The following is a 13,367-nucleotide window of genomic DNA, read 5'->3' as shown; positions in this document are numbered from 1 at the left end:
ATGGAATAATAAAGAATTTGAATCCAATAATAATTACTCACATTTACATAGCTCAAATATTGTCGCTGTTGGGCAGAAACCTCGTAAGTCCATTTTGGTCTCTTTTTTTATGTCATAAAATGCTTCTATTGGCCAGTGTTCACATTGGCCTGACAGTTTTAGAAACATATGTGTGTGTCTGTGTCTACATCTCTGAACTCCATTCATTTATTTAAAATATCCATTATTTTCCAGTTTCCTGAAAAAAAACAACATTTTGGACAGAGGAGGTTTCCACCCGACAGCAACGATATATTTCATATATTACAAAGTTTATTGTTTGTAATAAGCAATCAATAAAATGATCAAAAATTAATAATAAATCAACCAAATAATAAGTAACATGAACAAAATAAGCCATAAACTCAGCTATAATTCACCGGTAAAACCCATGGAGTTGAATCAGTGACAGTGGATGGACACACTTGTTTTTATGTACAGTTAATGATATATTTTACCGAAAAAGTCACTTTTTCCTCAGGTTCTCTTTGTTTTTGATATAGTAACCCTCAAATGTAATCTCACCATGATGATTAAAGTACACAATCAGTAGATAAATATGGGAAAATACCTGATTTTCACTGAATTTCTTCTGTTTTCTCTGTTTTTGTCATAATAACCCTCAACTTTACTCTGAGCTTTTATGAACATCTACATGATCAGTGAATTAAATATAGGACAATACCTGATTTTTCACTAAAAAAGCACAGAATAAAGAGGATAATATCAAAATAAAAAGGTAATAAATCACTTAAAGAAGGTTAAATATAGAGAAAAATTCATTTGGGAGCTATCACAGAGGTCCCACTGGGTCTTTAAGGGTTAAATGTCTGAAAAGTCTTTGCAGAAGAAAAAATGACTCTGTCTTTGTTTTTTTCTTTTTCCACAGTATTTTCAGATAAAGGTACACCTGAGAGTACGAGCATGGAAAACACATTTCCAGCAGGTAAAGCTCAGTATGAATGGCTGAAGATAAGGTTAATTACATAAAATGCATTTCACATCTTCAGTTTGATTAGTTTTCATTGTGTTTGAGGATCAGCTGACGATAAGCACAGACTTCAGATTGGGTGTCATCAAACGTGGACACGTGTGGTCATACTGTTGTGTGATGTTCGATAAAGAGCTGTGGGACCTCTTATCTCCCTTTGGTGGTGGTTAAACTGGTAACCACAGCTGCAGGTGTGGTTAGGTCTACCGGCAGCGCTTCAGCTTCAGAAGGTCAAAAATAAAAACACTAATGCGTTACGAAAAGCAGCTCAAGCTATTTTGGTCAAACTCATACTTAGGTTATTATAGTGCACAAAAGAGACCGACCAAAAAGAGTTTTATCGACTGAAAAAACTAACAAACTAAAGTGGAAATATGGAAGGTTTTGCTTTGGGATGTGGAACATTTAATTTCATTCTAAATAATAAAAATGTTGAAATCCTGAGGCATTCTTTATCTATTTTCAGCTTCAATAAATCAATTATTTTGTTTGAAATAAAAATATAACTGAAAGTAGTTATTCGCCGGTAGAAGTTAACGCCAAAACGTCAAAATTAAACATCAAACGCCAAATAGAAATGAAATGTAGAAAAATTTGGAAGAGCTGAGGCATCAACATCATCCACACGCTGTTCAAACATAACTTTAATATGTAAAACAGAATTACATATATATATATATATATATATATATATATATATATATATATATATATATATATATATATATATATATATATATTTAGTGGTGGAAAAATTTACTTTTTATATTTTATACTCGTTATAGTTTATACTTTTAATATTTTATACTGTTAGTACATCTTCTTTTAATGCTGAGTCATTCTTCATGCATATGCTTATGTGTGATGGTTACCACTCTGTAACACCCCCGACTCAGGAACGGAGTTCTTACCTTGAGTTAAAACCCAAACACCTAAATGTCTGGATATGTGATGGCGCCTGCATGCTAGATATTATTTAAACAAGGTAAGGGGTAAGAGGCCAATATGGCCTCTTCCCCCCCGGAACCGGAAGGATTGGTATGGAGTGGTATGATTTACATATGGGGTTGTCATTTGGGTGTCACCATTGGGGGGGTTGGATTTTTGGTCTATATAATCTTTCATATTTTCATGGTTAATCAGACTTCACTTACAGAGTTTCTCTGTGATTGACTTCTCAATAAATGCATTTATTTATTTTAACTCTAACTTTCTCTCCTCCTCTTTGTGTGTGGGTTATCAGTTGAACATTTCCACAACAATATATATATATTAGGCCTGTAACGGTACACGTACCGAACCGAACCGTTTCGGTACACACCTGTTCGGTTCGGTACACAGCTGTACCGAACAACAAATATGATGTGAACCTGGAAGGAAGAGACTGAAGACCCTCCACCATCATTACAATCCAGTTTGGGATCAGTTCAGGTTCAGGTGAAAGACAACAACGGGGAAAGAGATGTTAATAAGACGGACATTGTTTGGCCCCTAGGAACTACGGTAGTTCTAAAACACTTACACTAGCTCTGTCTGTCTGTCTGTCTCTCTCTCTCACGCACGCTGTATAACAGAGGAATAGAACCCGTAGTTGGACGTTGAAAGTATATAAAGTTTCACTTTCGTTTCACGCCAGTATTTGTTACATTAGTTATAACCCCCCCCCCAACCTCCTGGCTCCGACCAAAACAAAAAAAACATCCCCCCGACAAATCGCACCCTGCAGGCGCGCGTGCATGTACACAAAGTGGCCTAAAGAATTTGTTCTCTGTTCTAAAATAAATAATTTGGTTAATTTTTTTGTTGCCAATGTTGCTCTTCAGTTTGTTTAAAGAGAATACCAGTTTGTCCTCTTGTTAATGTCGCGCTTCATGTGGAATTTTTTTGGTATTTTTATGCAGAATGTGAAATGATAGAACTGTGATTTGATTTTTGTTGTTTGTTCAAAACTACCTGTCAGAGACAAGTGCAATACTAATGTTTAAAATATATTTAGTAATATTAATAATTTATTTTATTTTCTATTTGATTTGTAGCAGCAGAATTATATTCCTGTTTTTCTAAATTCAAATTTTTCAAAAAATTGGGGGAAAATTTTTCCAAAATTCATAAATGTATTAAAGACAGTTTGAGGGGTTTTCTTTCTTCCCGTACTGAACAAAAAAAAAAAAAAAACGAACTGTGGCTTTCAAAACCGAAAATGTACCGAACTGAAAATTTTGTGTACTGTTACAGGCCTAATATATATATATATATATATATATATATATATATATATATATATATATATATATATATATATATATATATATATATATATATATATATATATATATATATATACACACACACACACCACATATATATGTATATATATATATAGATAAATAGATAGATAGATAGATATGTGTGTGTGTATATACACACACACACACACACACACACATATATATATATATATACATGTATATGTGTGTATATATATATATATATACATATATATATATATATATATATATATATATATATATATATATATATATATATATATATATATATATATATATATATATATATATACATGTATATGTATATATATAAGATATAGAAATTAATTTAATCTGGTCTGTTCAACACAGTGAACTCTATCCTGTAAACCCCAAATACAGTCTGTATCAACTTGGAAGAAATACATTAAGTAACTCATCATGTACTGAATACAAAATAAATAATGAGAATTAATATTGAATTCTAAAACACAATAAATACATAAATTTAACAAAACTGACACTTCTGACCTTATTTCATTTCTTATTTTTAAAAACTCAGAGCTTTACTTTACATTTACTTTACATTTACTTTACATTTACTTTACATTTACTTTACATTTTAGGAACATTTCTATTTTATATTATTCAAGATGAGTTTGTTTGAGTGATTACATCATTATTTTTTGCTGATGAAAAGTTAATTTATTCATTAACGACCAATTCATTTATTTTTCTTATCAGTTCAGTTTATATTTTGTACAAAAAACTGACTTATGATGATTTGTTATTTTTATTATATTAAACTTAAACATATGTTGTTTGTTTACAACATTTAGAAAATTCAAACAGACATCTTTGGCACATGAACTCATTTTGCCTCATTTTTTCAATCAAAAATGCTGAAGTGAAAGTTGTGGGTACTCAGATAAGAATCTATATATTTCAGGGTTTACTCCACTGTAAACTGTTTGAGAACCACTGCACAAATACATGAATCCAGTCAAATGAAGGAAAATAAGTGTATATACTGTATGTAGGAGAATGGAGGAATAGAAATGACTCATTTGTATATTTCAGGGATAAAATCATCAGTCAGTGCCATGTAGACTCATTTTTGACCTCGTTCTCATCCTCCACCACCTCTCAGATAGTGAAGAAAATAAAAAAAACCCTCTTTTGCATTTTTCACCCAAACAAAATGAGAGAAGAGACGCCGTAAATTACTCTTGTGTGAACTAATATGATTAAGTGTAGCTGGAAGAGTCAGATGGTCTGACTGCAGATTCAGCTCATGGTACCAGTCATGTTCTACCTGATTTAATCCAACATTTTAATATCACTACTGTACCATCAGTACTACATAAATGCAATAAACAGGGTGTTGCATCACAGACAGATACAGATAGAATAGAATAGAATAGAATAGAATAGAATAGAATAGAATAGAATAGAATAGAATAGAATAGAATAGAATAGAATAGACTTTTCATCGTGCACTTCAGTGTGAATGACTTCCTGTCCTCCACTTTCAGCTCGGCCGGTGTCTGAGACCCCCTCCTCTGTTTATGACCCCTACGCTGGCATGAAGACCCCCGGGCAGAGGCAGCTCATCTCTCTGCAGGAGCGGGTCAAAGTGGGGGAGATCACCGTGGACGAGGCCGTGCAGGAGTTCAAGGCCTGGCAGTTCGACCACGAGCGCAGAGCCAACTCTTTACGATACCAACAGGTACTACATACTAGTACTACACTAAATACTATTACCAAATACTACTAAATACTATTAAATACCATTACTAAATACTACTAAATACTATTAAATACTATTATTAAATACTATTAAATACTAAACCTAAATACTATTACTAAATACGAATACTAAATACAATTAAATACTATACCAAATGTTATTACTAAATACTATATTAAATATTATTACTAAATACTATTTACTAAATACTAAATACTATTTATTACTAAATACTATGGCTACCTATAGCTGCCCGCATCACATTCAAATCTTTAATCCTAGCCTACAAAATTCTCAGTGGGTCTGCTCCTGTCTACTTAGGTGCACTAATAAAAGCTTATGTCGCCCCACGACCACTCCGCTCGTCTGGGGAACGTAGTCTGGTGGTCCCCAGACCTTGTACAAGACAATCCAGGCTCTTTTCATGGGTTGTTCCACGTTGGTGGAACGCTCTACCAAGTGCTACAAGAACAGAGTCATCCCTGCCTATCTTCAAGAAGCTCCTGAAGACCCAGCTCTTCCGAGAGCACCTCCTGTCCTAGCACTTCCAAACATTCCATTTTAAATATTCTAATAAGGTTTTTCCCAGGACAACCACAGATTCTTTCACGATTATCTCTGGACCTGCTGCGGTGGTCCGGCCTCTTCCCTGCCCTCATCATCACCACTCACTTATCCTCAACCGCCTCCATGTGTCTCCCCCTACTCCCCCCTTCTCCCCCTCTCCCCCAGTCCCTATCTCTATCACTCTCTCTTTTTCCCCTTCTCTACTCTCTCTCTTTAACCCCAACTGGTCAAGGCAGACGGCCATCCTCCAGGAGTCTGGGTCTGCTCGAGGTTTCTGCTGTTAAAGGGAAGTTTTTCCTTCCACTGTCACCAGTCACAAGTGTTTGCTCCTGGAGGATTCTGTTGGGTTTCTGTAGAATTGACTTAGAGTCTGGTTTTGACCAACTCTATATATAAAATGTCAAGAGATAACTTTTTTGTGATCTGGTGCTATATAAATAAAATTTGATTGATTGAGTGATTTAATTGGTTTTCCCCTGTAAGTCGCTTTGGAAAAAAGCGTCTGCCAAATGCGTAAACATAAACATAAACATATTAAATACTAAACCTAAACACTATACTAAATACTATTACTAAATACTATTAAATACTATTACTAAATACTATTAAATACTAAACCTAAATACTATTACTAAATATGAATACTAAATACAATTAAATACTATACCAAATGTTATTACTAAATACTATTACTAAATATTATTACTAAATACAGTTACTAAATACTATTAAATACCAAACCTAAATACTATAGTAAATACTATTAAATACTGAACCTAAACACTATACTAAATACTATTACTAAATACTATTAAATACTAAATCTACATACTATACTAAATACAATTACTAAATACTATTAAATACTAAACCTAAATACTGTACTAAATACTATTAAATACTAAACCCAAACACTATACTAAATACTATTACTAAATACTGTACTAAATGCTATTACTAAATACTATTACTAAATATTATTACTAAATACTACACTAAATACTATTAAATACTAAACCTAAATACTATTACTAAATACTATTAAATACTAAACCTAAATACTATTACTAAATACTATTAAATACTAAACCTAAATACTATATTAAATACTATTGCTAAATACTATACTAAATATTATTACTAAATACTGTTAAATATTATTATTAAATACTATACTAAATACTTTTAAATACCAAACCTAAATACTACACTTAATACTATTACTAAATACTATTAAATATTAAACATAAATATTAAAGCTAAATACTATACTAAATACTAAACCTAAATACTATACTAAATATTATTTCTAAATACTATATAAATATTATTACTAAATACTATACTAAATAGTATTACTAAATACTAATACTAAAGACTATACTAAATACCATACTAAATATGACTAAATACTAGTACTACAGTAAATACTACTAAATACTGCTACTAATACCCCTGTTTTGACCAACGCTGTGGAACTGGAGTTAACGTCTGTTTGACTTTTACAGGAAAATCTGAAGAGACTACGAGACAGCATCACCAGACGACACAAACAGAGAGAGAAGGATGGACAGACCGGTACGCTCAATTATTAGTTCAGTATTTATTATAGTAGTAATGCATTCATTAGTTCAATCTTTAATGAAACTCTGTGAGGAAGGTTTTTACGATAACATATTAGGGTAAAATGTAAAAACTTTTAATTGGGTGGAGGTAGAGATGTGTATAGAATAAAAATTACAACATTTTGAAGATTAAAGTCATGCATTTGCAAAAAAATGAGAATGAAGTATGAAATTAATGATAAAAAGCTCAAAAAATGTAAAAAAAATAGAAGCCATGTCATGTAAATATTGATTGATGTTGACGTCAGTTGATGTCATTTATAGTCTTTTATATTCTAAATGCAAAATATGATCTTTTTTTGTATTAATTTCTTTTTTTTTGTTTTTACGAATTGGCCACATGAACCTCTTAAATCTGCCAACTTTTTCTTGCAAATTTATGACCTTAAAATCACAAACACTATTTAACATGTCACACAAAGTATATCAAGTGTTTTTTTCTCTAAATATTACCCATCCCCCTCTTTTATTTTACCTAAACTGACTGTAATATGTTATTGTATACTTTCAATGTAATCAAGTAAAAGAAATACAATACAGTAGAAGTAAAAAGGGTAAAAAAAAAAAAAAGTATTCGAGTGAAACGATAAAACTTACAAAATAAAGTGGAGGATTTGAAATGTACAAGTAATGATTTCATGTGCTTCATCACTAAAAGGAGGCTGGTATATATTAATAATAAAGACAAGTACTGGAATAACATTTTATACTATCATAAAGATAAAGATAAGGTAAGGTAAGGTAAGGTGACTATTAATTAGTCTGAAATATTGTTAATTTTCTTTCTAGTATCATATAAAAGGCTGGTTTTAGAAAATTTTATGCCACATTGACATTTTTATTCATCTTTATAATATTTTTAAACGTTCTAACTTTAAATTTCTAAAATGTTTCTCACATTCTGACCATAAATAATCATTTTAAAAAACAAATGGTTCCTTCAACTATCACTCAGGAGGAACAAATATAGTATTTTTTTGTTGTATTTGAAGAAAAGAGCATGAGTAATAAATACGTATGCTCAAAATAAAGATAAAGGTGGAGGTAGACTTTATCCACAGACTGAATGAGGATTAAATTAAGATAAAAATCTTCAAGTTGCAGAAACACGATAACGAATCCTCGCAGGAACAATGTAAACTTCTCACTCTTATGAACTAATAGCATGTATTCTGTAAAAAGGCAGTAATGTGGTAAACATGTGCTAATATTTGGTGTGGTTTTCCTGTCAGATTATGAGATAAGCGCCCCGCTGCAGAGGAACCTGTACTGGGGGGCCCCTGTCACTTTAGAGTGCTCTGTGTACGAGCCCACGCCCAGAGTGGTAGCCCCGCCCCCCTCAGCGGTGCAGGTCATCCAGAGAAGCACCTGGAAGACGGGCAGCACCTCCAGCACCTCCAGTGAGTCCTGGTCCAGATTTAATACTCCTGTTTTTACACAGATACGACCAGAGACCATGAGCTGTTGTAGAGGCGCATCTTCCTCATCCTCTTCAATTTCACGACTGATCGGACTCATTTAAAATTTTATATGTAGCTTTAAAATGAGCCTTTACTTATAAGGGGTCATATTTTATTGGTTTATAACAGGGGTCTCAAACTCCTTTTCCTTCAGGGGCCACATTCAGCCCGATTTGATCTGCAGTGGGCCGGAGCAGTAAAATCATAACATAATAACATATAAATAATGACAACTCCAAATTTTTACCTCCGCCAAGGAGGTTATGTTTTTGCCAGGGTTTGTTTGTTTGTCTGTTTGTTTGTTTGTTTGTTTGTTTGTTTGTTTGTCTGTCTGTTTGTCTGTCCGTTAGTGTGCAACATAACTCAAAAAGTTATGGACAGATTTTGATGAAATTTTCAGGGTTTGTTGGAAATGGGATAAGGAAGAAATGATTAAATTTTGGTGGTGATCGGGGGTGGGGGGGCCTACGGGGGGGGCCACTGATCAGCCTTGGCGGAGGTCTGCGCTCTCCGAGTGCTTCTAGTATTGTTACAGGATTGTTTGGAAATGTAAATATTTTCATAATTTAATGTTATTTTTTGCACTCAAACAAAAAAAAAAATTGAAGTTGTAAATTCAAGATTTTTTGCTTAATTCAAGATTTTCTGCTTTATTCATAATTTTTTGCTAAATTTAAGATTTTTTTTTACTTAATTGAAGATTTTTCTTGGTTAATTCAACATTTTTTCCTTAATTCAAGCAATTTTTTTTTTTTGCTTAATTCAATTCAAGACTGTGGAATTTTTGACTTTGCAAAAACATCCCGCAGGCCAGACTGGAACCTTTGGTGGGCTGCATTTGGCCCCCAGGCCGCATGTTTGAGACCCCTGGTTTATAACATGTAAATGGTTACAGATATCAATTTAGTTACAATTGATCACGGATAGGAATTCATATATGGACTTTCATTTGGGTCCATGACCTTTGACCTTGAGTGAAACTACTGGTCAGATTTGGGACTCCTATTTTTTGAGGCATCTCGCAGCAGGGGGCGGGGTTACGTCCTGCGTCACTGATGTGTTTGATGTGGGTTCTTGTGTCGGTGCGGCGTCAAAATCCCCTAACCCTAACCCTAAACCACGCCCCAAGTGAAGTGCGTACGGTGAAATGCCCGAAAAATAGGAGTCCCATTTGGATTTATTTAAAAAATTTAAAGTGGAAATGTCGTCATCCTCTACAACACAGGTGTCAAACATGCAGCCCTGGAGGCCAAAACCAGCCCCCCTAAGGTTCCATTCCGGCCCAAAAATGAACCTGAACAGTCCAGGTTGTCCAAATCCTTTTGGTTCAGGTTCCACATACAGACCAATGTGATCTCCAGTAAAAATAACAACACAATAACCCCTAAATAATGACAACGACACATTTTCTTTGTGAAAAATTATGTGGAAAAAATTTAAGTGAAAAAAATAACATTACACTGTGAAAATATTTACATTTACAAAACTGTTCTTTCACAATAAAATGCAAATAAAAACATAAATAAAAACAAAGATGAACAACCCAAAATGTGCAATTGTAACAATATTCAGCCTGTTCCTAAATGTTTGGTGCATTTATGGATCCACTGTGATCTGTAGTTGTGTTAATATACAATGTAATATTGTAGAAATTGTTCAAATTTTAGTTCCAAACTCCAAAATTTTAACAATATTCTTCCTGTTACCAAATGTTTATGTAACATTGTGTGTGATGTACATGTATAAATAATAAGTCGAGGCATAATATTGTTAAAATTGCACTAATACTTCAAAAGAAATTTCAGTTTTTTCAGGTTATTCCCATCATTTTTATAAAATGTAAATATTTTCATAATTTAATTGGGGTTTTTTGTACTAAAACAAAAAGAAAAACTTGGATTTGTCATTATCTATAGGTTTTAAGTCATTATTTTACTGGTCTGACCTGCTTGAGATCGAATTGGGCTAAATATGGCCCCCGAACCGAAATGAGTTTGACAGCCCTGCTCTACAACACTGGTGCACCAGGAAAACCCACAGAGTTTGAACACTGACAGTGGATGGACGCACTGGGTTTATATTCAGTTAATGAGAGATTTTACTGAAAAATTTCCTATTTCTTCAGTTTCCTCAGTTTTTGATAAAATAACCTTTGAATTTACTCTGAGCTTTAACCCTTTCATGCATAGTGGTCACTACAGTGGACAGCTGCCCTCCAGCTTTTCTCTTTCGTTTTCATGGGTTTTGTTGTTTTAGCTCGACATAAGCCAACACAGCGGACACTTATGCATCAGCCCATACACTGACGTTCATACCGTTACTGTAACTTTGCTGTTCTGGAAAAATCTGATCTGCACTAACATGTTTGAGTGTAAATCAGTTGCTAGATGTTATTTGACTTGAATTAACAGTTATCTTCAACAAAAAGGTTTTTTGCATATTATTCATTCATTTAATTGTTTTGAGCAATAGTAAAAATTAAGCATTTTTTTGCATACAAGGAACTAATATCTGAGCAAATACATTAATAAATAAAGGTGATCAAGACAAAATAGCAATTGCCATGTACACTAGCAATAACGAAATAAATTCAATATGTACTGCAACATGAAGTGAGTAATAACTAGTATTAGAGTATGATAAAATGTGGGAAAAAATCAGATTAGCTGCATTAAAAAGGTTTTTATCTCGTAGTTTTCACACAGTCTATCACTTTCTGATATTGCGTTTTAATACATGTTTCTTTGCTTCAGAAATTAAACACATCTTGAACATATTTGTAACGCCATAAAAGATAGGGTCATTTAAAAAATTTCAATCACATTGTTTTTTTCATGCCTAAATAGGAATAAAAACACTAAGGAAAAAGAATTCATGCATCAAAGGGTTAATTAACGTCTACGTGATCAGTGAATCAAATATAGGAAAATACATGATTACACTGAAAAAACTCAAACTAAAGAGGATTATATTACAATAAATGGTGATAAATCACTTAAGAATGGTTAAATGTAGAGAAAAACTCATTTGGGAACGGACACAAATGTCCCACTGGGTCCTGATGGGTGAACAGACCAGCTGAAACGTGGCCTTCCAGTCCCGGATCATCGATGCATTTATTCTGGAAAACTTAAATGGAAAAGTTTGTCCAGAACTCTGAGAAAAGGATTAATACTATACTTACAAAGCGTCAGTGTTGCAGTTCTGATGAAAGAGAATGTCAACACAGCTTTATGTTCCTTATTTCTGTTCTGTGGGCAGTGCGGCCACTTTGTTGATTTTGTGGAAGTTGCTGCATTGGAAACGTTTGACGTCTAATCCAGTGGAATAATCCACAGCTGACTTCAGTAGTGTGTAGACTGACTCTGACCCAACAAAAGCCATTTCTCTATAGGAAAAATACCACCTGACTTTATAAAAAATATGTGTGATTTAATGTTCCTTTCACAGATGGAACTGAAATATTAATCTGTATTTGTCGAACAGTGATGGAACTGGTTACATCAGTGATCAGCGTCTCATTTTTAGCTTTTTCCATTTATGCTTTTAACCCAAAAACGTCGAGCATCACCTCAGTTTTACCTCATGAAAAATCAAACCAACACATAACTGCAAAAGTAAGACCCTAGAGAGCAGACCCCCCCCATCAACACCAAAATTTAAACATTTGTTCCTTGTGCCAGTATCAACATTTCCTGAAAATTTCATCAAACCCCCCCACGATCACATCAAAATTTAATCAATTGTTCCTTGTGAATGTATCAACATTTTTGAAAATTTCATCCATCCATCCATCCATCCATCCATTATCTTCCGCTTATCCGGGGCCGGGTCGCGGGGGTAACAGTCTAAGCAGGGATGCCCAGACTTCCCTCTCCCCAGACTCCTCCTCCAGCCCTTCCGGGGGGACCCCGAGGCGTTCCCAGGCCAGCCCAGAGACATAGTCTCTCCAACGTGTCCTGGGTCTTCCCCGAGGTCTCCTCCCGGTGGGACATGCCCGGAACACCTCCCCAGGGAGGCGTCCAGGAGGCATCCGAAACAGATGCCTGAGCCACCTCAGCTGGCCCCTCTCGACGCGGAGGAGCAGCGGCTCTACTCCAAGCTCCTCCCTGGTGACTGAGCTCCTCACCCTATCCCTAAGGGTGCGCCCAGCCACCCTGCGGAGGAAACTCATTTCGACCGCTTGTATCCGGGATCTTGTCCTTTTGGTCATGACCCAAAGCTCATGACCATAGGTGAGGGTAGGAACGTAGATTGACCGGTAAATCGAGAGCTTCTCCTCTCGGCTCAGCTCCTTCTTTACCACAACCGACCGGTACAGCGACTGCATCACTGCAGATGCTGCACCGATCCATCTGTCAATCTCACGCTCCATCCTTCCCTCACTCGTGAACAAGACCCCAAGATACTTGAACTCCTCCACTTGGGGCAAAGACTCTCCACCGACCCGGAGAGGGCAGACCACCTTTTTCCGGGCGAGAACCATGGCCTCGGATTTGGAGGTGCTGATCCTCATCCCGCTCGCTTCACACTCGGCTGCAAACCGCCCCAGTGCACGCTGAAGGTCCAGGTTCGATGAGGCCAACAGGACAACGTCGTCTGTAAAAAGCAGAGATGAAATCCTGTGGTCCCCAAACCGGACCCCCTCCAGCCCCTGGCTGCGCCTAG

At 35.0% G+C, this 13,367-nt stretch overlaps 1 protein-coding gene across 2 annotated transcripts in view; it reads left to right on the top strand.

Moving 5' to 3' along the window:
* The window catches only part of pik3ap1 (phosphoinositide-3-kinase adaptor protein 1), a 49,321-nt gene that overhangs the window by 24,619 nt on the left and 11,335 nt on the right, over positions 1-13,367 (top strand). For both annotated transcript variants that reach the window (XM_030156253.1, XM_030156255.1), the window contains exons 11-14: positions 929-985; positions 4,833-5,026; positions 7,123-7,192; positions 8,472-8,639. In XM_030156253.1, coding sequence (XP_030012113.1) covers positions 929-985; positions 4,833-5,026; positions 7,123-7,192; positions 8,472-8,639 — 489 coding nt within the window. The remainder of the gene's footprint in view (positions 1-928; positions 986-4,832; positions 5,027-7,122; positions 7,193-8,471; positions 8,640-13,367) is intronic.

The sequence above is a fragment of the Sphaeramia orbicularis genome, chromosome 15 (assembly GCF_902148855.1).
Source record: "Sphaeramia orbicularis chromosome 15, fSphaOr1.1, whole genome shotgun sequence".
Lineage (NCBI taxonomy): Eukaryota > Metazoa > Chordata > Actinopteri > Kurtiformes > Apogonidae > Sphaeramia > Sphaeramia orbicularis.
Note: the sequence above shows the minus strand (reverse complement) of the source record. Positions and strands in the feature narration are given on the sequence as shown.